This window comes from Peromyscus californicus, unplaced genomic scaffold (assembly GCF_007827085.1).
Source record: "Peromyscus californicus insignis strain IS unplaced genomic scaffold, ASM782708v3 Scaffold_5__1_contigs__length_169319896, whole genome shotgun sequence".
In the NCBI taxonomy this organism is placed as follows: Eukaryota; Metazoa; Chordata; class Mammalia; order Rodentia; family Cricetidae; genus Peromyscus; species Peromyscus californicus.
Window position 1 is genome coordinate 137,022,248 of NW_026294573.1, and position 22,589 is coordinate 137,044,836.

A 22,589-nucleotide genomic window follows, 5' to 3' on the forward strand; every position below is an offset into this window, starting at 1 on the left:
ATATTGCTGTCCCTGGTCTGGGGGCCATGCTAATGTCTATGGTTCTTGTTGCTGGAGTCCATGTGGATATCCATGGTCTGTTGTAGGGAGCCGTGCATGGCCGTGCCTCAAAGATGGCGCGGCGTCTGGCTTCTGCCTTCCCGATGGCAGGTGCTCCTTATTTGGCTAAGGCTAGGATCTGGCTTACTTCCGCACACCTGGACCTAATCTGGCTTTCTTGCATATGTCTGACCCTATCGGCATTATCCACGTGGCACTACGGGGTTGATTGCCCAGTGGCTATAAAGGGCGTGGGCTGGCTTTCCCCAGGAGAAAGATCGGAGGAGATAGGAGATGGAAGATCGGAGGAGATGAGGAAGATCGGAGGAGAGGAAATAGATCAGAGAGAGAGAGAGTGAGAGTGAGAGTGAGAGTGAGAGAGAAGAAGAAGATGGCTTTCCCCGGGGTCAGAAGATTGTTCAAGGTTCCTGAATAAACTGCTTGGAGAAGAGCCTGGCATCGCGTCTTCCTTGCTGGTCGAGGCGGACGCGACAAATGGTGGCCCGTACGGGGAACCCTTTTAAGGCTCAGAACTCTTCGCAGTCAGGGAAGTGCACTGGTAAGTCCCCAGGTAAGGCAGGGATCCACGATAAAAGCGGGAAAATTAAGTAGAGCCGTGACCAAAACGGACAGGGAAAATTAAGTAGAGCCGTGACCAAAACGGACAGGGAAAATTAAGTAGAGCCGTGACCAAAACGGACAGGGAAAATTAAGTAGAGCCGTGACCAAAACGGACAGTGAAAGTTAAGTGGAGCTGCGACCAAAGCGGACAGGAAGGTTAAGTGGAACTGTGACAAAAGCGGGCAGGAAAATTAAAGAAAGTGAAAGTAGGTGAAGGAAAAGGTGCTGCTAGTATCATGGGCGCAACTTCTTCGCACCTAATTTTTCTGGCTCTTAACGAGCTGCTCCTTTCAAAGAAATTAGAGATTAAGAAGGGTACTTTGGAAAGATTTCTAGAGGAATGTTATGTCGTGGCACCCTGGTTTGCAGTTTCTGGAAGCCTCACAGTAGCTTCCTGGGAAAAGTTGGGCCGTGATCTAGACTTCAATGCAGGACAAGGGACGCTTAAACATGGGGTTAGACCAGTTTGGAAATTAGTGAGAGGGTGTCTCGAAGACCAGCGCTGCAGCGATGCGGTAGACAATGGGCAGGCAGCCTTAGAAATGTTGCAGGAGGAAAGATCAGAAAAGGCCATGTCTGCTAGAGCAGCATCTACCAGAAGTAAAACAAAAAAGGGGAAAGAAAAAACAAGGTTATATCCTGACCTTTTGGACCTAGAGCATTCTGAGTCCCCTATCTCTTCCCCTGATTCTGATGATGTAGAGTCATTATGTGAAACCTTGCAGAGCGTGAGAATAAGAAAGAAAAGGGGTAGAAACAAGGGAGAAAGAGAAAGAATTAAAGGATGTGAGTCTGAGTGTGGAGCCGCTCCCTCAGCTCCTCCACCGTATCTGGAATCTGCCTCCATGCCTAGAGTTGTCTCTATGGGGAATTCTTTTAACCCGGAGGTTTGGAGACAGGTTAGAACTGAAATGCACCTAGCTTGCCCAGTGTTTCTCAATGCCCAGACTCAACAGAGATACCATGAACCTTTGGATTTTAAGGTCATCAAGTCTCTAGCGGAATCTGTCCGGACTTATGGCATCACAGCCTCATACACTGTTGCTCAAGTGGAGGCTCTGCACAGATTTTGCATGACTCCATCCGATTGGATGAATCTTACTCGAGCATGTCTCAGCGCAGGACAGTATTTAGACTGGAAGGCATTTTTGATAGAATTTGCCAGTGAGCAAGCTGCGATTAACAGGGCTGCAGGTGGAGGTCAAGCAGCTTGGGATGTAGACATGCTGCTGGGACAAGGCTGATTTGCCAATCAACAAAATGGATATCTACAGCAGGTTTATGACCAGATAAATCAATTAGCAACAAGGGCATGGAAATCCCTACCTAATAAGTAACCTTACTAAGATCCTTCAAGGACCTATGGAACCTTTTTCAGATTTTGTGGCCCACATGGTCGAGGCTGTAGGCAGAATCTTTGGGGACCCAGATACCGCGATGCTGTTTATAAAGCAGCTAGTTTATGAGCAGTGTACCAAAGAATGCAAGACTGCGATCACCCCTTATAAGAACAAAGGTCTAGAAGTATGGATGAAAGTATGCAGAGAATTAGGGGGACCTCTAACTAACGCAGGCCTTGCGGCTGCAGTTATACAACTTAGTAACAAGAAAGGAGGGAACACTGGGACATGTTTTCAGTGTGGAAAAATGGGCCATCTCAAGCATAGCTGCCCTCAAGGAGAAGGTAACCAAGGAATAGGGAGGAGTCAACGCCCTACACGGCCTGGACTTTGTTCTAGGTGTAAAAAGGGGAAGCATTGGGCGAATGAGTGTAGGTCAGTCAAGGACATAAATGGTCAGCCTATAACAACGGGCAATCTTTCAAAAAACAGACAGCGGTGCCCTCGGCCTCAGGGCCCGCAAATATATGGGGCAGTGGAGAATCAGGAGCAAGGGGGGAACCCGGAGCAGTGCCCAACCCTCCGTCATCTGAGGAACCACGGAAAGCCACTACAGGCTCAGCAGGGTTGGACCTCCATGCCACCACCAGACTTGTACTGACTCCGCAGATGGGAGTACAATTAGTGGAGTCTGATTTTAAAGGCCCTTTGAAGCCGGGCACGGTGGGTTTATTGATAGGAAGATCCTCCACCACCATAAGAGGTCTTAAAGTACACCCAGGAGTGATTGATCCTGATTATACTGGGATCGTGAAAATTATAGTTGAGTCTCCAAAAGGAATTACTGCCATTTCACCAGGTGATAGGATTGCACAGCTAGTTTTATTACCCAGTTTACATGAGTCCTATCCAGTCGCTGATCGAAACAGAGGAAATAAAGGTTTCGGATCCACGGGGACAGATTTAACTTTTCTGTCCCTTGATTTAGATCAAAGACCCACCTTGCAATTAACTATTAATGGTACCAAGATAACGGGGCTCCTGGACACTGGTGCAGATCGGAGCATCATTGCCCATAAAGACTGGCCCCGTGGGTGGCCAGTGCAAGTCTCCTCTCAAACTCTACAAGGGCTAGGATATACCAATTCACCAGATATTAGTGCAGGACAATTACAGTGGCAGGATGAAGGGGGCCATTCGGTGTTATGGAACCCTACGTCCTCGAGCTTCCAGTGTCCCTTTGGGGAAGGGATCTTACGCAATCTATGGGATTCAAATTGAGTAACGACTATTCTAAGGAGTCTCAGGAAATTATGATGAAGATGGGATGTCATCCTAGGTTTGGTTTGAGGAAGTTTCTCCAAGGCAGAAAAGATCCAGTCAAGGCGCAGAGTAGACCACCTAGGCAGGGATTGGGTTTTTCATAGGGGCCACTGAGGAAGGAATTCCCATTTCCTGGAAAACAGAGGACCCGGTATGGGTACCTCAGTGGCCACTTTCCTCTGAAAAGTTATCAGCGGCAGAAGAGCTAGTAAAAGAACAGCTTGAGGCTGGACATATACGACCCTCTGTGTCCCCTTGGAATACACCTATATTTGTCATTAGAAAAAAATCTGGAAAGTGGCGATTGTTACATGACCTTAGGGCTATTAATAATCAGATGCAGGTCATGGGTCCAGTGCAGCGAGGGCTACCACTTCTATCGGCTCTGCCAGCCTCCTGGCATATTATTGCCGTGGATATAAAGGATTGTTTCTTTTCCATTCCCTTATTTCAAGATTGTAGTGCCAGATTCGCCTTTACTCTCCCTTCCATCAATCATGAGGAACCTGATAAGAGATATGAGTGGGTGGTCTTGCCTCAAGGCATGGCTAATAGCCCCACTATGTGTCAGATCTATGTGGCTGCAGCTCTGGCGCCCATGCAGCAGCATTTTCCCATAGTAAGATGTGTTCATTATATGGATGATATCCTCCTTGCTGCAAAAGATGAAGGAATATTAGAGGAAGCTTATTCCTGCTTGAATGAAGCATTAAGAAAGAAAGGTCTTTGCATTGCCCCAGAAAAGGTTCAGAAGAATGGATCGCTCATTATTTAGGCTCTAATATAACCTTTAATCAGGTTGTCCCACAAATGGTAGAGCTGAGGAAGGATCATCTTCGTACTCTTAATGATTTCCAAAAATTATTGGGAGACATAAATTGGGTCCAAGGGAGTTTGCATATGTCCAACTATGATTTGAAGCCTCTTTTTGATATCTTAAATGGAGATCCGGCCTTGGATTCACCAAGAGTATTAACTCAAGAGGCTAGGGATGCATTGCAGAAGGTAGAAGATAGACTACAAAAGGCGTTCCTTACGAGAGTACAGAGTCCAGACAAGATTAGCTTATGCATATTGCCTACCCTGTTACAGCCTACAGGGATTTTATGGCAAGATGGACCTCTGTTGTGGATTCACCCAAAGTTGTTGCCTGCACAAACTATACAGCATTATCCCACTGCTGTGGCAGAGCTTGCCCAACAAGGAATCTTATTATGTGTGCAGCATTTTGGAGTGTCACCCAAAGAACTCATTACGTCATACGATAGCAATCAAATTAGAATATTAACTGCCACAATAGATGCATGGGCCATATTACGTTGTTCATTTTCAGGGTCCATTGATTGTCATTTCCCTAAACATCCCTTGTTAACCTTTTTCAAGGAACATCCGGTAGTGTTTCCCAAAGTGACTGCCGCTCAACCCATTGTGGGAGCAAGCACTATTTTTACAGATGGTTCTAAAACTGGTGCTGGAGCATATATGGTGGATAATGGGACACCGGTCATACATCAATTTTCCCCAGGGTCACCGCAACAGGTGGAGCTGCAAAATGTTTTAGAAGTTTTTAGGGCTTGCCCTTTTCCTTTTAATTTGATATCAGATTCCTGCTATGTTGTTAATGCTTTGAAATATCTTGAATGTGCAGGACTGATTAAACCCTCTAGTTCTGTGAGCTCCTTATTTCAGCAATTACAAAGTTTGATTTGGCTACGTAAACATCCATTCTTCGTTCAGCACATTCGTGCTCATACAAGATTGCCTGGTCCTTTAGCTAAAGGCAATGACATAGTAGATCAGTGTACCCGACAAGTGTGGATGTTTATGGCTTCAGCTATACAGCGAGCCTCTGATTTTCATAAAGAATTTCATATGAATGCACGCACGTTGCAGGCTAAATTTTCCCTTTCCCGTGCGGATGCGCGCCAAGTAGTCATGGATTGTCCTCAATGTGTTATTTTTCATCATCCCGCTAGTTTGGGAATTAACCCCCGTGGTTTATGTCCCTTAAAAGTTTGGCAAATGGATGTTACACATATCCCTGACTTTGGGCGCCTCAAATACGTGCATGTCTCTGTGGATACTTGTTCAGGGATTATACATGCCTCACCTATGACTGGGGAGAAAGCATTGAATGTCATTTCCCACTGTCTGGAAGCCTGGGCAGCATGGGGAAAACCTCAGCAATTAAAGGCTGATAATGGGCCGGCGTACACAGGACAGAAATTTAATTCCTTCTGTCAGCGCATGGATGTGCAGTTAACGCACGGTCTCCCTTGTAATCCTCAAGGCCAAGGCATTGTGGAGCGTGCGCATCGGTCCCTTAAAGAAATTCTTCAAAGACAAAAAGGGGGAATAGGCCGTGACCGAACCCCAAGAGAAAGACTCTCTCTGGCATTATTCACCTTAAATTTTTTGAATTTGGATGCCTCGGGAAGTTCTTCAGCAGATAGGCATCATAATCCACACAGCCCTATGAAGGGCATGGTGAAGTGGAAAGATATCCTCACGGGCAGCTGGCATGGCCCCGATCCCGTGCTGACATGGGCACGAGGTTCTGTTTGTGTTTTCCCACAGGACCGGCTAGACCCTATCTGGGTACCTGAACGATTGGTGCGACGGGCCCCTCAGACGGAGAGACGTGATGACACCCCGGAAGCTGATGTGCCTGATCCTGATAGCCCTGATTATGATCGAAGGAGTGGGCGGGATTAGGTGCCCTGGCAGGCCTACTGGTACTTGTCTCCCTGATGTGCCTGTGGTGCATCCATTGTTTGTTTAAGGGTTTCTCAGCAGCACAATGCAGCCATGATTATCCAAGCCTTTACAGCCATAGAAGCTGGAGAGTCTCCCCAGGCCTGGCTGGCCGCATTAAAAGCTTGATCGCGCAGGATGTGAGGCTAGTGCACTGCACTTGGGTCTAGCTGTATTGCAAAACCCAAGAAGAGCAAGTCTAATTGCATGTGGGTTGATGCCCTAATTCCCACCTCTGCAAAAAAGGGTATCAGACGGGTCAAGTGTTCTCTGGGTGGATGACACCTGGACTAACACCAGTACAATGTCCAATGTTGTTTTTTGGCAGAGATTAGACCTCTGCTCTTGCCTGCTGCTTAAAACAATAAAGGGGGAACTGTAGAGAGCCGTGCACGGCCGTGCCTCAAAGATGGCGCGGCGTCTGGCTTCTGCCTTCCCGATGGCAGGTGCTCCTTATTTGGCTAAGGCTAGAATCTGGCTTACTTCTGCACATCTGGACCTAATCTGGCTTGCTTGCATATGTCTGACCCTATCGGCATTATCCACGTGGCACTACGGGGTTGATTGCCCAGTGGCTATAAAGGGCGTGGGCTGGCTTTCCCCAGGAGGAGATCGGAGGAGATAGGAGATGGAAGATCGGAGGAGATGAGGAAGATCGGAGGAGAGGAAATAGATCAGAGAGAGAGAGTGAGTGAGAGAGAGAGAGAGAGTGAGAGAGAGAGAGAGAGAGAGAGAGAGAGAGAGAGTGAGAGTGAGAGTGAGAGAGAGAGTGAGAGAGAAGAAGAAGATGGCTTTCCCCAGGGTCAGAAGATTGTTCAAGGTTCCTGAATAAACTGCTTGGAGAAGAGCCTGGCATCGCATCTTCCTTGCTGGTCGAGGCGGACGCGACAGTCTGTGCTGCTACCTGAGGCCACATCGATACCTGTGCACCTGTGAGGGAGCCAGAGGCCGTGTTGATGTCCAAGATCAGGACTGCCACAGGGGACCATGTTGATGTCTGTGTTTGAGGTCGCTGCTGCCACCAGAGGTCATGTTGATGTCTATGGTCTATGCTGAGGCCAGGGGCCATGGTAATGTCTAAGGTCTGTGCTGCCACTAGAGGCCTTGATGAGGTCTGGGGTCTATGATGCCACCAAGAACCATGCTAAGATTCATCTTCCAGAGGCCATGGGGATGTCCGTTGTGCATGCTGCCACTGGAGGCCATGATAAGGTCTGTGGTCCATGCTGTCAACTTATTATTATGGGCAAGGAAGCTTCTACTGCAGTGGTACTGAAGGCTTCTACAACATCATCTCCTTCCACCCACAAGCCAGTCCAGACCAGAAGCCATTGAAGAAAGTCCTTAAAATTTGTGACAAAGAGGCTGAAGTGTAGCTCTTCACAGTTGATGTCTTCTGGCAGGGGAATGGGAAAAGACTGAGCTATCTATAGTGGGCTGGCCACTGGGAGTCTGACCATGCTCCAATGAGTATATGGGCAACACAAATTGTACTTGGTATTTTTTGCTTAATTTTCTTTTTTTTGGGAGGGAGGGGGATAGAAGGGGTACCTGGGAGGAACGGGAAGCCATTATGACTGGGGTGCATTATGTTTGAAATTCTCAAATAATCAATAAAAAATGGTATGTTGGGAAAAAAAGAATTCTGGAAAGGGAGTTGCTGCCATTTTGACCAACTACAGTGTGGGGACAGAACATTATGCTTTCTTAAGTGATTTCTTCAACTTTAAGAGGGTGATTTTTGATACTGAGTTGTTTTAAGAAAAATAAAATTAAAAGACACTTGTCAGCATTCCAGATTTTGAAGCTACACTAACCCATTTTTTTTGTTTGTTTGTTTGGTTTTTTTTTTGGGGGGGGGGGTGTTTCGAGACAGAGTTTCTCTGTGCAACAGTCCTGGTTGTCTTAGAACCTGCTTTGTAGACCAGGCTGGCCTTGAACTCACTGAGATCCAACTACCTCTGCCTCTCAAGTGCTGAGTTTAAAGGTATGTGCCACCACTGGCCAGCTTACACTAACCCCTTGTAAAGAGCTTGAAAGGGAGCTCAAATTGCTGGCACACTGTTCTACGGAATGAACAATACTCATTATGCCACTATTAGTGAAGGACTAGTTATGTGCAGAAGTTATTGCTGTGTGGATGAAGGGGTTCCTAGCATTGAAACTGTTACAACTGTAAATATGACCAATCTACTATTTGAATTTCTTGAGGACATTTTGTAGGGGGTGGGAGCTAGAGATGGAAACCAGAGGGCTCTGCTAGGCACATGCCCCGTCACTTAATCCCACAGCCCAATGACAATTATTAAATTTATAATTTGGAAGCAATAACTGCCTGCTATGCTTTCTATGTAAATCCACAAAACAGGCTACAGATTTAAAAGTGTACCTTCTAACCAAAAAAGCAGCTATGAAAATAACAAAAATCTAATATACCGAGGACACTAAGAAAACAAGGCCCTCTAAATCAACATGATCAAAACTCCAATGAACTGAGACCCAGGCAGCATGCCTAAAGCCTGCATGGGTCTGCACCAGGTCCTTTGTGTATATATGATGGCTTCCAGTTTAGTGTTTTTATGGGATTCCTGAGTGTATCAACAAGTAAGTCTTTGTTTCTGTGCCTTCTCTTGGGCTTCCTTCCTTCTGTTTGCTTGTGCTGTCCAACTCTACTAAGTTAGTTTCTATTTTACCTTATTATATTTTATTCTTATCATTTAGAAGCCTGTCAGCTTTCTAATGAGAGAAAAGGGGTGGATCCAGATGGGAGGAAAAGTGAGGAAGAACTGATAGGAATAGAGAAACAGGAAACTGTCATCAGGATTTTTTTTTTCAATAAAAGGGAAAAATTCTTAAAGAAAATCTCAAGCATATAAAACAGGAGTAAACAGCACTCCATGTTGGTACCTGTTAGAAACAGTGATGGCTGTCTGTCTGAAGGGTTGGGAAGTATGAAACCAGACCTTTCCAATCAGACATGTGACTGATTACCTCTCTCCTTTTTGTTTTTCCTGAATTGGGACTCTCAAAAATTCAAGGTCTTTTCTGGGACTCTTTTCACTAAACCAGCAGAAAATATCTACTGCTTGTTTTTTATGGGTATCTAATACATGAGACAGTATTATTTTTGGTAATGACTCCTATCATTTTATGATGACATATCTTAGCAGTTGTGATTACCTTAATAAGCTAAGCCTATCATCCAAAGACCATCATCACATGTGAGATACCAAAGCAATTTTCTAAGATTGCAGTGAAATGGATATAATATGAAAGATTACTCAACATCTTAAAAGATTATTTGTGAGGAAAAGAATGAGGACAAGAGAAAAAAGATACAGAAGCTGCATCTAACATAAGGAAGTGCTCTGAGTTGCTGAATGCAAACAGAAAGCTAGAGAACTTTCTGCTGATGTTCTAAACCAGGGGACATCACATGTTTTTGCTTTTGTTCAGGGAACATGCTAGGTACTGAAGGCCTTTAGACTCTACTTTGACAAATAAACATATCCATTGTTTTGTTGTCAATGTATCTAAGTACATTCAATTGTATAACCAAACCTCAATATTTTGAAATGCAAATTATATTATAATACATCTACTATAACTTTTCCTTACAGACTGTATTTACTTCTATGCTTTATAACTAGTCAGTAACAACCTCTAATTCATTTCCATAATTATGAGTAGCAGGGAAAAAACAATATTCACAAAATGGCTATAGAATTAAAGTTTGCAAACAAAGAAAACTTTTAATGAGAAATTTCTAATACTCTGAAGTGACAATTACACAAAAGTATAAATGCAAATATATTTATATTTTTTTTTTAGTACTCATTTTTGAGTTCATTTACTTCATTAGTTTCTCTACCAAACTACTCTGATTTGGAAAAGAACTTTGGATTGTTTCAAGAAACCAAAATGAAACATAGGTTTGTCTTTTTCTTTTACCGTTTGCCCCGAGGATAATGCCGAACATATTCTCCAACATCATGAGCAGCAACAGCTAAGACTTGTGGATCATCTGATACCTCCAGAAGTTTTGTCAAGATTCTGAAATAAATTTAACCCAGAAATATCAACTTTGTATTTTTCTACGGAGTACAAATAACACAGTTATAATAAAGACATCTCACTCAAAGTAGATTCTAGGGATTTCACCATTATGTCTACATTAGTGCTTTTCAGACCTCTGTAGGTATATATAGGTTACCCGGAGTTTTATAAGCAATACCATTTACATACAAGTCCCCAAACATAACCTGAGACTAGATAGGTTATATGCCTAGGGGAAAACCTACTACTATTACTCTACTAAGGGAACATGGCAAAATCACTAATACCATACTGCTATACTCATAAATCAATGCCTCACTCAACCCACATCAGAGAAGCTTCTTTTAGCAGTACTTTGAAATTAATAGAGACCCATAACTGGACAATGTAGAGAAACTGAGAGACTTTGGAACACTCAGCCCTAAGTGATGTCTTCATCAAACCCCTCTCCTCAAGGCTCAGGAATCAATGAGGAAGAGAAGGTGGAAATACTGAAAGAAACAGAAGTGATGTGACTCCAAGGAAAACAGTGTCTTCCAGACACAGCAGGACTGATGTACATGAACTCAGAGACTGCAGCAACTTAAGACCTGCACAGGTACAAGCAAGATAGGGAACTAGCAATGAGAGGTGGGAGTAGACAAGGAATCTTACCCCTAACCAAAAAGCTATCTGCAACTGTTACCTCCTAACAAAGGAAAAAATCAGTTTTCTCCCCAGTATGTTCTAGGTCATGGTCTTTATCACAGCAAAGAACCTAAAACAGACAGACAGACAGACAGACAGACACACACACACACACACACACACACACACACACACACACACACACAGACTTTTTAAGTCTTCTAACTTCTTTAAGCTACTCAAATACTATTATCCCTAAAAATCATCATTTAATGGAGGGCTCAAGAGATGACCCTATGGGAGAGAAAATCCTCCCCAGGGAAGAGCACACCAAATGGTTGTCCAATGCCAAACAGTCAGCCCTGAAAGCAAACATGCAAGTAACATTATTAAAGACTGAGCAGGTTATATTTAGGAATATATGTAGATGGAAATTTCTCTCTCATCCACCAGTTCCCAAATACCTGGCAGCCACTTCCTAAATAACAGACTCAGGGGCTTAATATTACTTATAAATGCTCAGCCGGTAATTCAGGCTTATTACTAACTAGCTCTTACACTTAAATTAACCCATAATTTTTATTTATGTTTAGCCACATGGCTTGGTACCTTTTCTCAGTGCAGCATTCTCATCTTGCTTCCTCTGCATCTAGCTGGTGACTCCTGACTCCGCCCTTCTTTGTCCCAGAATTCTCCTAGTCTGCTCTCCCTGCCTGTATTTCCTGCCTGGCTAGCTACTGGCCAATCAGCATTTTATTAAACCAATTCGAATGACAAATCTTTACAGTGCACAAGAGCATTATTACACAGCATTTCCTCCTTTTTGTCTAATTAAAAAGGAGGGTTTTTAATCTTAATATAATAAAACTAAAAGTTATTAAGAATTGCAGTAATGCCAGCACACACCTTTAATCCCAGCACTTGGGAGGCAAAGCCAGGTAGATCTCTGTGAGTTCAAGGCCAGCCTGGTCTACAGAGCAAGATCCAGGACAGGCACCAAAACTACACAGAGAAAACCTGTCTCGAAGAAAAAAAAAAAAAAAAAAAAGAATTACAGTAAGACTATCTAATCTATTTGCATTTGGCAAAGTTAGAGAAAATACTAATTATCTATCTTATCTTGGTAAGTCTAAAGTTCTATGTCTAATTTATCTTTTATTGTAACTAAAGAAAACTATAACTATCTAGTCTTCAACTCCATCAAAGACTCCAGAAGGTTGTAACATTACCTAAAGACAGGAACATGAGGCTTCCTGAACAGTCATCCAAAGTTCCTCTGCAACTTTGGGGCATCCATCTTTGGCCTACAGGTCTAGTATATCTGACAGACTTATTTGTGAAACAGGATTTTTGAAGGACTGTCCCACCTTGTCTTGGCAAAGTTCTGCAGTCACTTTCTTTTGTGTCCTGCTGGTCCAATTTACACAGCTTTCAGCAGTCAAGGCAAGGACACCTTCTTTTCCCACATGGCTAGCTTTTGTCATAAAGAAAACAAAACCCGCTGGGCGGTGGTGGCACATGCCTTTAATCCAAGTACTCGGGAGGCAGAGCCAGGAGGATCTCTGTGAGTTCGAGGCAAGCCTGGGCTACAGAGTGAGTTCCAGGACAGGCTTCAAAGCTACACAGAGAAATCCTGTCTCAAAAAAACAAAAAAAAAAAAGAAAAAAAGAAAAAGAAAAACCCATATGGACCTTCTTCAATGCCCATCCTCTTTGAAGTAACTGATGCTGCCAGGAACAGATGTTTCTCACTGTCTAGAAAAGTCTAAGTTCTTAAAACATTTTAAATGCCATACTCTGTAGGTCTTTGAAGTGTTTGAAGATTGCCTATCTATCTGAAATATATCTCTGTATGACCTTGAAAACATACCTAACATGACTATAAGTTTGCTATTATAGATGACTATTAATCTGGATTTCTTAATTATATGTTAATTTTTAAATGAGCAGCATAAACATAATACCCTAAACAAGAGTAGAAATATACATAGGGTCTAACAAAATTAACCTTGTATTTGTATCCATAAACTAAAATCCATACTGATGAAAAATATGTAAGATTAACGGTTGTTTTTTGAATTAAAGTAGATTTAATAATCGATCCTTTTTTTCCCCATCATTTCTATATCATATCCCCCTTTCTTTAGATAGAGATCGACTATTACAAGAGGAGCGCAGCCAGCTAGCTGGATAAAACCATAGCTGCCCTGTTCTGGGTAGTGTGCATAGACACCTGTGCTAGCTACTTCCCACTGAGCTAATTTGGAGTCTGCCACTGCGCCTGGTGATTGGGGACGCACAACAATCAGAATGCTAGGGGCCAATGAGAAACAGACATCACAGCTAAGAGAGTCTCTGGTTGCCAATGGGAAATTGGGAGGGGGTATATAGGTTCACCCCATATCCACAATAAACGAGTTCGCTGCTTGCTTTTCACCTGACTCCCAGTGTCTGTGTTATTGACTCCAAGCCTTCTCTCCCCTTCTCCCAAGGGGTGTCCAGATAGAGCAATCTATAACAGACTAAGACCAATAACAATTTGTAACCAAACCCCCTAAACAAAAACAAACATCCATAATCCATTTTTTGGGGGAAGGTGGGTGTAGTTTTAATCTAGCAACATTTATAAACAAATGTCTCTTAGCTGTAGTTGCTCCTTCTTCAGCTGTCACACAATTCAAAGACAACACAATAACATACAGTATCCAGACTCTCTGTATATTTTCCATCTATATGTGGCTTTTTAAAAATTACTTATTCCTTTTTTAAAGACTTCATTATTTTAAAACTATGTATTTCTTTTTTATATACTGTCTATACCTTCTCTTTAGTCTCCCAAGCCTACACATATTTTTAAACACATTGTAAACCATTTAGAGGGTTTTGTTTTTGTCTGAATCTTTCTTTATTGCCTATATCTATCTTTTTCTGACCACATGAGCTTTTAAACTGCTAAGCAGGTGTGGCTAGGACTAAAGCTCCACCCCATTCCTTCGTTCCTTGAGAAGCTAGTCTCATAGCAGAGGCATATTTACTACTGAAAACCATGTTTACCACTCCAACTCTGAGAAGTTTTTGGTCCACACTGCCCCTGAATGGTATTCCACCCATTGCTCATAAACTCCTTTGAAGTGTTTGACAGCAGGGCCTCTTAAAAGAGCCATATGGTTTTTGCTGCTAACACTGAGTCAGGAAGCCATACCCTTTTTTTTGGGGGGGGGGGGGGATTTCGAGACAGGGCTTCTCTGTGTAGCTTTGTACCTTTCCTGGAACTCACTCTGTAGACCAGGCTGGCTTCAAACTCACAGAGATCTGCCTGGCTTTGCAGTGCTGGGATTAAAGGCATGCACCACCACCACCCAGCAGGAAGCCTATCTTAAAAGAGCAGTGCCTCTGCTTGCTGCCAAAAACAGAGCCAAGTTACCAAGAAGCTGCTTTTGATTCCATTTTTGTGTGTTCAGAATCCTTTAAGCTTTCTCAAATTTTATGTGGAAATTTTTGCCAAATGTATAAGCACCACATGTAGGTGGAAACTTTTAACCTGCCTGCCAGTTCCCAAATACCTGGCAGCTGCTTCCCAAATAATTGACTCAGAGGCTTAATATTACTTATAAATGCTCAGCCGGTAACTCAGGCTTATTACTAACTAGCTCTTACACTTAAATTAACCCATAATTTTTATTTATGTTTAGCCACATGGCTCGGTACCTTTTCTCAGTGTGGCATTCTCCTCTTGCTCTGTGTCTGGCTAGTGAGTCCTGACTACACCCTTCCTCATCCCAGAATTCTCCTAGTCTGCTCTCCCTGCCTATATTTCCTGCCTGGCTACTGGCCAATCAGCATTTTATTAAATCAATTCGAGTATCAAATTTTTACAGTGTAAAAGAGTATTATCTCACAGCAAATATATATCTATATACTTATATGCATGCATAACACTTAGTTTAAAAAGATGCCATGAATTTGAAGGAGTGGGAGGAGCATACAGGAGCATTTGGACGGAGGAGTAGAGGGATGTAATTATATCATAATCTCAAAAAAATAAAATAAAAAACTTTAAAAAAAAGATGGCTTAGTGGTTAGGAGCATTTACTGCTGTTGCAGAGGACTGGGGTTTGGTTCCCAGCACCACCCACGTAGTGGCTCACAAGTGTCTATAACTCTAGTTTCAGGGGATCTGACACCTAACCTCGACAGGTTCCTTGCATGCACAGGGTGACACAAGCATACACTCAGGCACACAAATGGACAAATAAAATGAATAAATATTTTTTTAAAAATAGAATATTTAATAGAAAAAAATTAACACTCCCATTCATCTTTGCCCAGGTGCCGCCAAGCAGGGAAGACTCCTGCAGGCAGGCTCACCCAACAAAACCCCCATCGGACCCTGCAGTCTACAAGAACCACGCCCACCCTAAACATAACCATCCCCCTGTGACCCCAATGGCTTCTTGAGATACGGAAACTGCCAGCTCTCATTGGACCAAGAGCTCTGATTGGACCAAGAGAGGTTTCCTGAGACACAGAATCCGCCAGTTTCAATTACACCAAGAGCTAAGATTGGACCCAGAGTGGCCCCCTGAGACACAAGCAAGCACAGATTGGACCAAGAGCAGCTTGCTCAGACACAGGCACCTCTTGTACCTATTGGAGGAAGAGATGAAAAGACACCAGGGTAAAAATACATACAAAAAAATAAAGAGCAATATAGCATCACTACAACCTAGCAGTTCTACAACAGCAAGACCTGAACATCAGAACACAGAAGCAGAAGAAAGTGACCTTAAAAATAACTTTATGAAGATGATGGAGGCCTTTAAAGAGGAAATGAAAAATTCCCTTAAAGAAATTGAGGAAAAGACAAACAAAAAAATTGGAAGAAATCAATAAATCTTTTAAAGAAAGCCAAAAAAAAAAAAAAAACAAGAAAAAGCAATTAAACATGTGAAACAAACAGTTCAAGACCTGAAAATTGATATAGAAACAATGAAGAAGACACAAACCAAGGGAATACTGGAAATAGAAAATCTGAGTAAACGAACAAGAACTACAGATGCAAGCATAACCAACAGAATACAAGAGATGGAAGAGAGAATCTCTGGCATAGAGGATACAATAGAGGAAATAGATTTGTCGGTCAAAGAAAACACCAAAGCCAAAAAAGTCACAACACAAAATGTGCAGGAAATCTGGGACATCATGAAAAGGCCAAACCTACAAATAATAGGGATAGAAGAAGGAAAAAAATATCAACTCAAAGGCACAGAAAATATATTCAACAAAATCATGGAAGAAAATTTTCCCAACTTAAGGAAATACCTATGAAGATACAAGAAGCTTATAGAACAACACCAAATAGACTAGACCCCCCAAAAAAGTCTCCTCGCCACATAATAATTAAACCACTAAACATACAGAATAAAGAAAGAATATTAAAAGCAGCAAAGAAAAAAGGCCAAATGAATTATAAAGGTAGACCCATCAGAATAACACCTGACTTCTCAATGGAGACTCTGAAAGCCAGAAGGTCCTGGACAGATGTAATGAAGACACAAAGAGATCACAGGTGCCAGCCTAGACTAATAAACCCATCAAAACTTTCAATCATCATAGACAGAGTGAAAAAGACATTCCAACACAAAACCAGATTTAAATAATACCTATCCACAAATCCAGCCCTATAGGAAGCACTAGAAGGAAAACTCCAACCTAAGGAAGTCAGATGCACCCATGAAAACACAGGCAATAGATAACACCACAGCAGTAAACCCCAAAACACACATACTACCACCAAAAGATAACAAGAATTAACAATCACTGGGTCATTAATATCCCTTAATATCAATGGACTCAATTCACTTATAAAAAAAAAACACAGGCTAGCAGAATGGATATGAAATTAGGATCCATCCTTCTGCTGCATACAAGAAACACACCTTAACTTCAAAGAGAGACACTACCTCAGAGGAGAAGGCTAGGGAAAGACTTTCCAATCAAACGGACTTAAGAAGCAAGCTGGTGTAGCTATCCTAATATCTAACAAAATAGACTTCAAATTAAAATCAATCAAAAGAGATCAGGAAGGATATTACATAGTCATCAGAGGAAAAATCCACCAAGATGAAGTCTCAATTCTGAACATTTATGCCCCAAATACAAGGGTACCCACATATGTAAAAGAAACATTACTGAAGCTTAAATCAAACATCAAACCCAACACATTAACAGTGGGAGCCTTCAACATCCCACTCTCACCAATGGACAGGTCTGCCAGACAGAAACTTAATAGAGAAATAAGGGACCTAACAGATGTTATGACTCAAATGGACTTAATAGATATCTACAGAACATACCACCCTAACAAAAAATAATATACCTTCTACTCAGTACCCCATGGAACCTTCTCTAAAATCAACCACAAACACAGTCACAAAGCAAATCTCAACTATAGCTAGAGTTTTCCTGCCTGCACCACAGTCAGGACAAATCTCTGTCACCCGCCAGTCCCACAGCCACTCAGACCCAACCAAGTAAACACAGAGACTTACATTGCTTATAAACTGTATGGCCGTGCCAGGCTTCTTGCTAACTGTTCTTCTATCTTAAATTAATCTATTTCTATAAATCTATACCTTGCCACGTGGCTCGTGGCTTACTGGCATCTTCACATGCTGCTTGTCATGGCAGCGGCTGGCAGTGTCTGCCTCCGCCTTCCTGTTCTCTCAATTCTCCTCTCTGTTAGTCCCACCTATACTTCCTGTCTGGCTACTAGTCAATCAGTGTTTTATTTATTGACCAATCAGCAACACATTTGACATACAGACCATTCCACAGCACTCAACAGATACAGAACTTCCTGTATTTTCTCGTACTACCATGGTTTAGATTTCAAAAAAAAAAAAAATTTACAGAAAGCCTACAATCTCATGGAAACTGAATAATGCTCATAAAGAAAGAAATTAAAGACTTACTTGATGCAAGCCACAGGAAAACATAATGGAATTCAGCTACTATGACAAAAGCTACTACTTGGAAAAGTCAAGGACTTCTCCAAAGGTCAAGCCATGGCTTAAGAAGTCTTGGTGATATTTTAGCTAATATATATATATATATTAGCTTATATATATTAGCTGGTTCCTAAAATGATTTTTTCGTGTGCTCCAAGAACTCCTAACAGTGTATTTATTCAAAATGCCTATCAAGCATCCAAGGCAATATGTAACACTTGTCCCCTAGGTCAGGTGGATAGTTTTATTTCTTGTGCAATTTAGGGTGAGACCCTCCTTTCTTATACAACCTTACTAATAGACCCCTAACTTCTTACCGAACTACTTCTAAGAATGTAGACTGAGCACACAGATCCCTTTTGATATACTAACCAGTCATTAGCACTCAGCTGACCTCCTCTTTTACCACTCCCCTTTTGGGTCGTAAAAGAAGGCCTGATAGTCACTATCTGGGAAAAGTCTTACCTACTTTTATGACCTCGTAGAATTCAAGCCTGGTGACTTTGCTAGGCCAGAGGATTGCTATTGCTTGGGTTTATAACTGGATTCCAGAGAGACTTAGAACTGAGAAAATAAGGAGACAGAGAAGAGAAAAGAGAATGGAAGAACTAGATGGGTAAGAACTTGAGAGGAACAAACTGAGATGGGGAAGAACTAGATTGAAGAGCAAGAAGAGAGTACTAGAGGAATGAGATGGAAGATGAGGAAGATCAGATGGGGAAAAACAAGATGAGGAACAAGATAGAAAGAAGATGACAGAGCAGCTAAGATGGGAAAGAACTAGATGGATGAGAACCTAGATGGGGCAGAACTAAGATGAGAGAATTAAGATAGAACTTAGAGGGGACAGCAAATTAATGTAGGGAGAAATCAAGCAAGAGAGGAGCTAGACATGAGAGCAGAATAGAAGCTGTGTAGAGAGACCTGACACAGAATAATGAAGTGTATGGACTAAGGAGTTTTGTGTACATAGATACATTTCTTTTCATCAAAGATTATCAGCTGGTTGTAGATTCTTCCCAGACCGTGGGAGTGGACTATCTAGGGGCTGGACCTTCATAGTCCCCGATACTTCCTAGAATTCAATGAAAATGAATGTATTATATTCCCAAACTTATGAGACACTATGAAAGCAGTGCTAAGAGGAAAATTCACAGCACTAGATGCCCACATAAGAAGTTGAACAAACCTCACACTAGCGACTTAACAGCACACCTAAAAGCTCTAGAACAAAAAGAAGCAAACTCACCCAGAAGGAATAGACACTGGGAAATGATCAAATTGAGAGCCGAAATCAATAAAATAGAAATAAAGAGAACAATACAAAGAATCAATGAAACAAAGAGTTGGTTCTTTGAGAAAAATCAACAAGACAGACAAACCCTTATCCAAACTAACCAAAACGAAGAGAGAGAGCATCCACATTAACAAAATCAAAAGTGAAAAGGGAGACATAACAACAGACAACGAGGAAATCCAGAGAATCATCAGGTCATACTTCAAAAACCTGTTATCAAGAAAATTGGAAAATCTAAAAGAAATGGACAATTTTCTGGATAGGTACCACATACCAAAGTTAAATCAAGACCAGATAAACAGTTTAAATATACCAATAACCCCTAAGGAAATAGAAATAGTCATTATAAGTCTCCCAAACAAAAAAAGCCCAGGACCCAATGACTTCAGTGCAGAATTCTACCAGATTTTCCAAAGAGCTAATACCAATATTCTTCAAATTGTCCCACAAACAGAAGGAACACTACCAAACTTCTTTTATGAGGCTACAGTTACTTTGATACCCAAACCACAAAAAGATGCAACAAAGAAAGAATTACAGATAAATCTCCCTCATGAACATTGATGCAAAAATACTCAATAAAATATTGGCAAACCAAATCAAAAAAACACATCAAAAAAATTATCCATCATGACCAAGTAAGCTTCATCACAGAGATGCAAGGATGGCTCAACATACAAAAATCTGTGAATGCAATACACCATATAAACAAACTGAAAGAAAAAAAAACCCATGATCATCTCATTAGATGCTGAAAAAGCCTTTGACAAAATCCAACACCCTTTCGTGATAAAGGTCTTGGAGAGATTAGGAATACAAGGAACATACATAAACATAACAAAGGCAACTGACAGCAAGACAACAGCCAACATCAAAATAAATGGAGAGAAACTCAAAGCGATTCTAACTAAAATCAGGAACAAGACAAGGCTGTCTACTCTCCCCATATCTATTCAATATATAGTACTCAAAATTCTAACTAGAGCAATAAGACAACAAAAGGAGATCAAAGGGATATACATTGGAAAAGAAGAAGTCAAACCTTCACTATCTGCAGATGATATGTTAGTATAAATAAGTGACCCCCAAAATTCTAACAGGGAACTCCCACACCTGATAAACACCTTCAGTAATGAAGCAGGATACAAGATTAACTCAAAAAAATCAGTAGCCTTCCTATATACAAAAGATAAATGGGCTGAGAAAGACATCAGAGAAACATCACCCTTTACAAGAGCCACAAATAATATAAAATACCTTGGGGTAACTCTAACTAAGCATGTGAAAGACCTGTATGACAAGAACTTTAAGTCTCTGAAGAAAGAAATTGAAGAAGATATCAGAAAATGGAAAGATCTCCCATGCTCATGGATAGGTGGGATTAGCATAGTAAAAATGGCAATCTTACCAAAAGCAATCTACAGATTCAATGCAATCCCCATCAAAATCCCACAATTCTTCACAGACCTGGAAACAACAATACTCAATTTCATATGGAAAAACAAAAACCCTAAGATAGCTAAAACAATCCTGTACAATAAAGCAACCTCTGGAGGCATCACCATCCCTGACCTCAAGCTCTACTATAGAGCTTTAGTAACTAAACAGCTTGGTATTGGCATAAAAACTGACAAGTGGACCAATGGAATCGAATTGAAGATCCTGACATTAACCCACATACTTATGAACACCTGATTTTTGACAAAGAAGCCAAAATTGTACAATGGGGGAGAAAAAAGCATCTTCAACAAATGGCTGGCATAACTGGATGTCAATATGTAGAAGACTGCAGACAGATCCATATCTATCGCCATGCACAAAACAGTCCAAGTGTATCAAAGTCCTCAATATAAAACCAGTTACACTTAACCTGATAGAAGAGAAAGTAGCAAGTAGTTTTGAATGCACTGGCACGGGAGACCACTTCCTAAATATAACACCAGTAGCACAGACACTGAGAGCAGCAACTAATAAATGGAACCTCCTGAAACTGAGAAGATTCTCTAAGGCAAAGGACATGGTCAATAAGACAAAATGGCAGCCTACAGAATAGGAAAAGATCTTAACTAACCCCACATTAGAGAGCTGATCTCCAAAATAAATAAAGATCAAGAACCTAGACATCAAAATAACAAACAATCCAATTAAAAAATGAGCTATAGAGCTAAACAGAGAATTCTCAACAGAAGAATTTCAAATGGGTGAAAGACATTTAAGGAACTGCTTAACTTCCTTAGTCATAAGGGAAATGCAAATCAAAACGACTCTTAGATACCATCTTACACCTGTCAGAATGGCTAAGATCAAAAACACTGAAGACAGTCTATGTTGGAAAGGATGTGGACCAAGGGAAACACTCCTTCACTGTTGATGGGAGTGCAAACTTATACAGCCACTTTGGAAATTAGTCTGGTGGTTTCTCAAAAAATTGGGAATCAATCTTCCTCAAGACCCAGCTACACCACTCTTGGGCATATACCCAAGGAATGCTCAAACATAACACAAGGATACATGCTCAACTATGTTCATAGCAGCATTATTAGTAATAGCCAGAACCTGGAAACAACCTAGATGCCCCACAACTGAAGAAAATGTGGTACATATACACAATGGAGTACTACTCAGCAGTGGAAAAAAAATTGACAGCATGAAATTTGCAGGCAAATGGATGGAACTAGAAAGTATCATCCTGAGTGAGATAACCCAGAGTAAGAAAAACAAACATGGTATGTACTCACTCATAAATGGATACTAGATGTAAAGCAAAGGATAACAAGACTACAACCCACAGCTCCAGAGAAGCTAGCTAGCAAAGAGGACCCAAAGAGGAACACATGGATCACCCTGGAAAGGGGAAATAGATGAGATCTCCATAAGTAAACTGGAGATGAGGGGTGGGCAATAGATGGTAGGAGATGGGAGATGAGAACAAAAGGGAATGGGATAGTCAAGCTGGAACAAGGATGGAATGGGAGAACAATGAAAGAGATACTATGATAGAGGGAGACATCATGGAGATAGGGAGAAACTGGGTGCTAAGGAAGTTCCCAAGAATCCACAAGGATGACCCCACCTTAGACTACTAGCAATAGTGGAGAGGGTGCCTGAACTGGCTTATCCCAGTACTCAGATTGGTGAATACCCTAACTGTCATCATAGAGCCTTTCTCCAGTAACAAATGGAAGCAGATGCAGAAATCCACAGCCAAACACCAGGCCAAGCTCCAGGAGTCCAGTTGAAGAGAGAAGAGGGATTCTATGAGCAAGGGGCATAAGATCATGATGGGGAAACCTACAGAGACAACCAAACCAAACTAGTGGGAACTCATGAAATTTAGATCAACAGCTGTGGAGACTCCATGGGACTGGACTAGGCCCTCTGCATAAGTGAGACAGTTGTGTAGCTTGTTCTGCTTAAGGAGCCCCCTGGCAGTTGGATCAGGATCCATCCCTGGTACATGAGCAGGCTTTTTGGAGCCTACTACTTATGATGGGACACCTTGCACAGCCTTGAGGCAGGGGGA

The 22,589-nt window shown here is 41.7% G+C and overlaps 1 protein-coding gene across 3 annotated transcripts in view; it reads right to left on the bottom strand.

The window, feature by feature from the left end:
• The window catches only part of Atp6v1h (ATPase H+ transporting V1 subunit H), a 115,117-nt gene that overhangs the window by 28,426 nt on the left and 64,102 nt on the right, over positions 1-22,589 (bottom strand). For all 3 annotated transcript variants that reach the window (XM_052715405.1, XM_052715403.1, XM_052715404.1), the window contains one exon: positions 10,029-10,130. In XM_052715405.1, the coding sequence (XP_052571365.1) occupies positions 10,029-10,130 (102 nt within the window). The remainder of the gene's footprint in view (positions 1-10,028; positions 10,131-22,589) is intronic.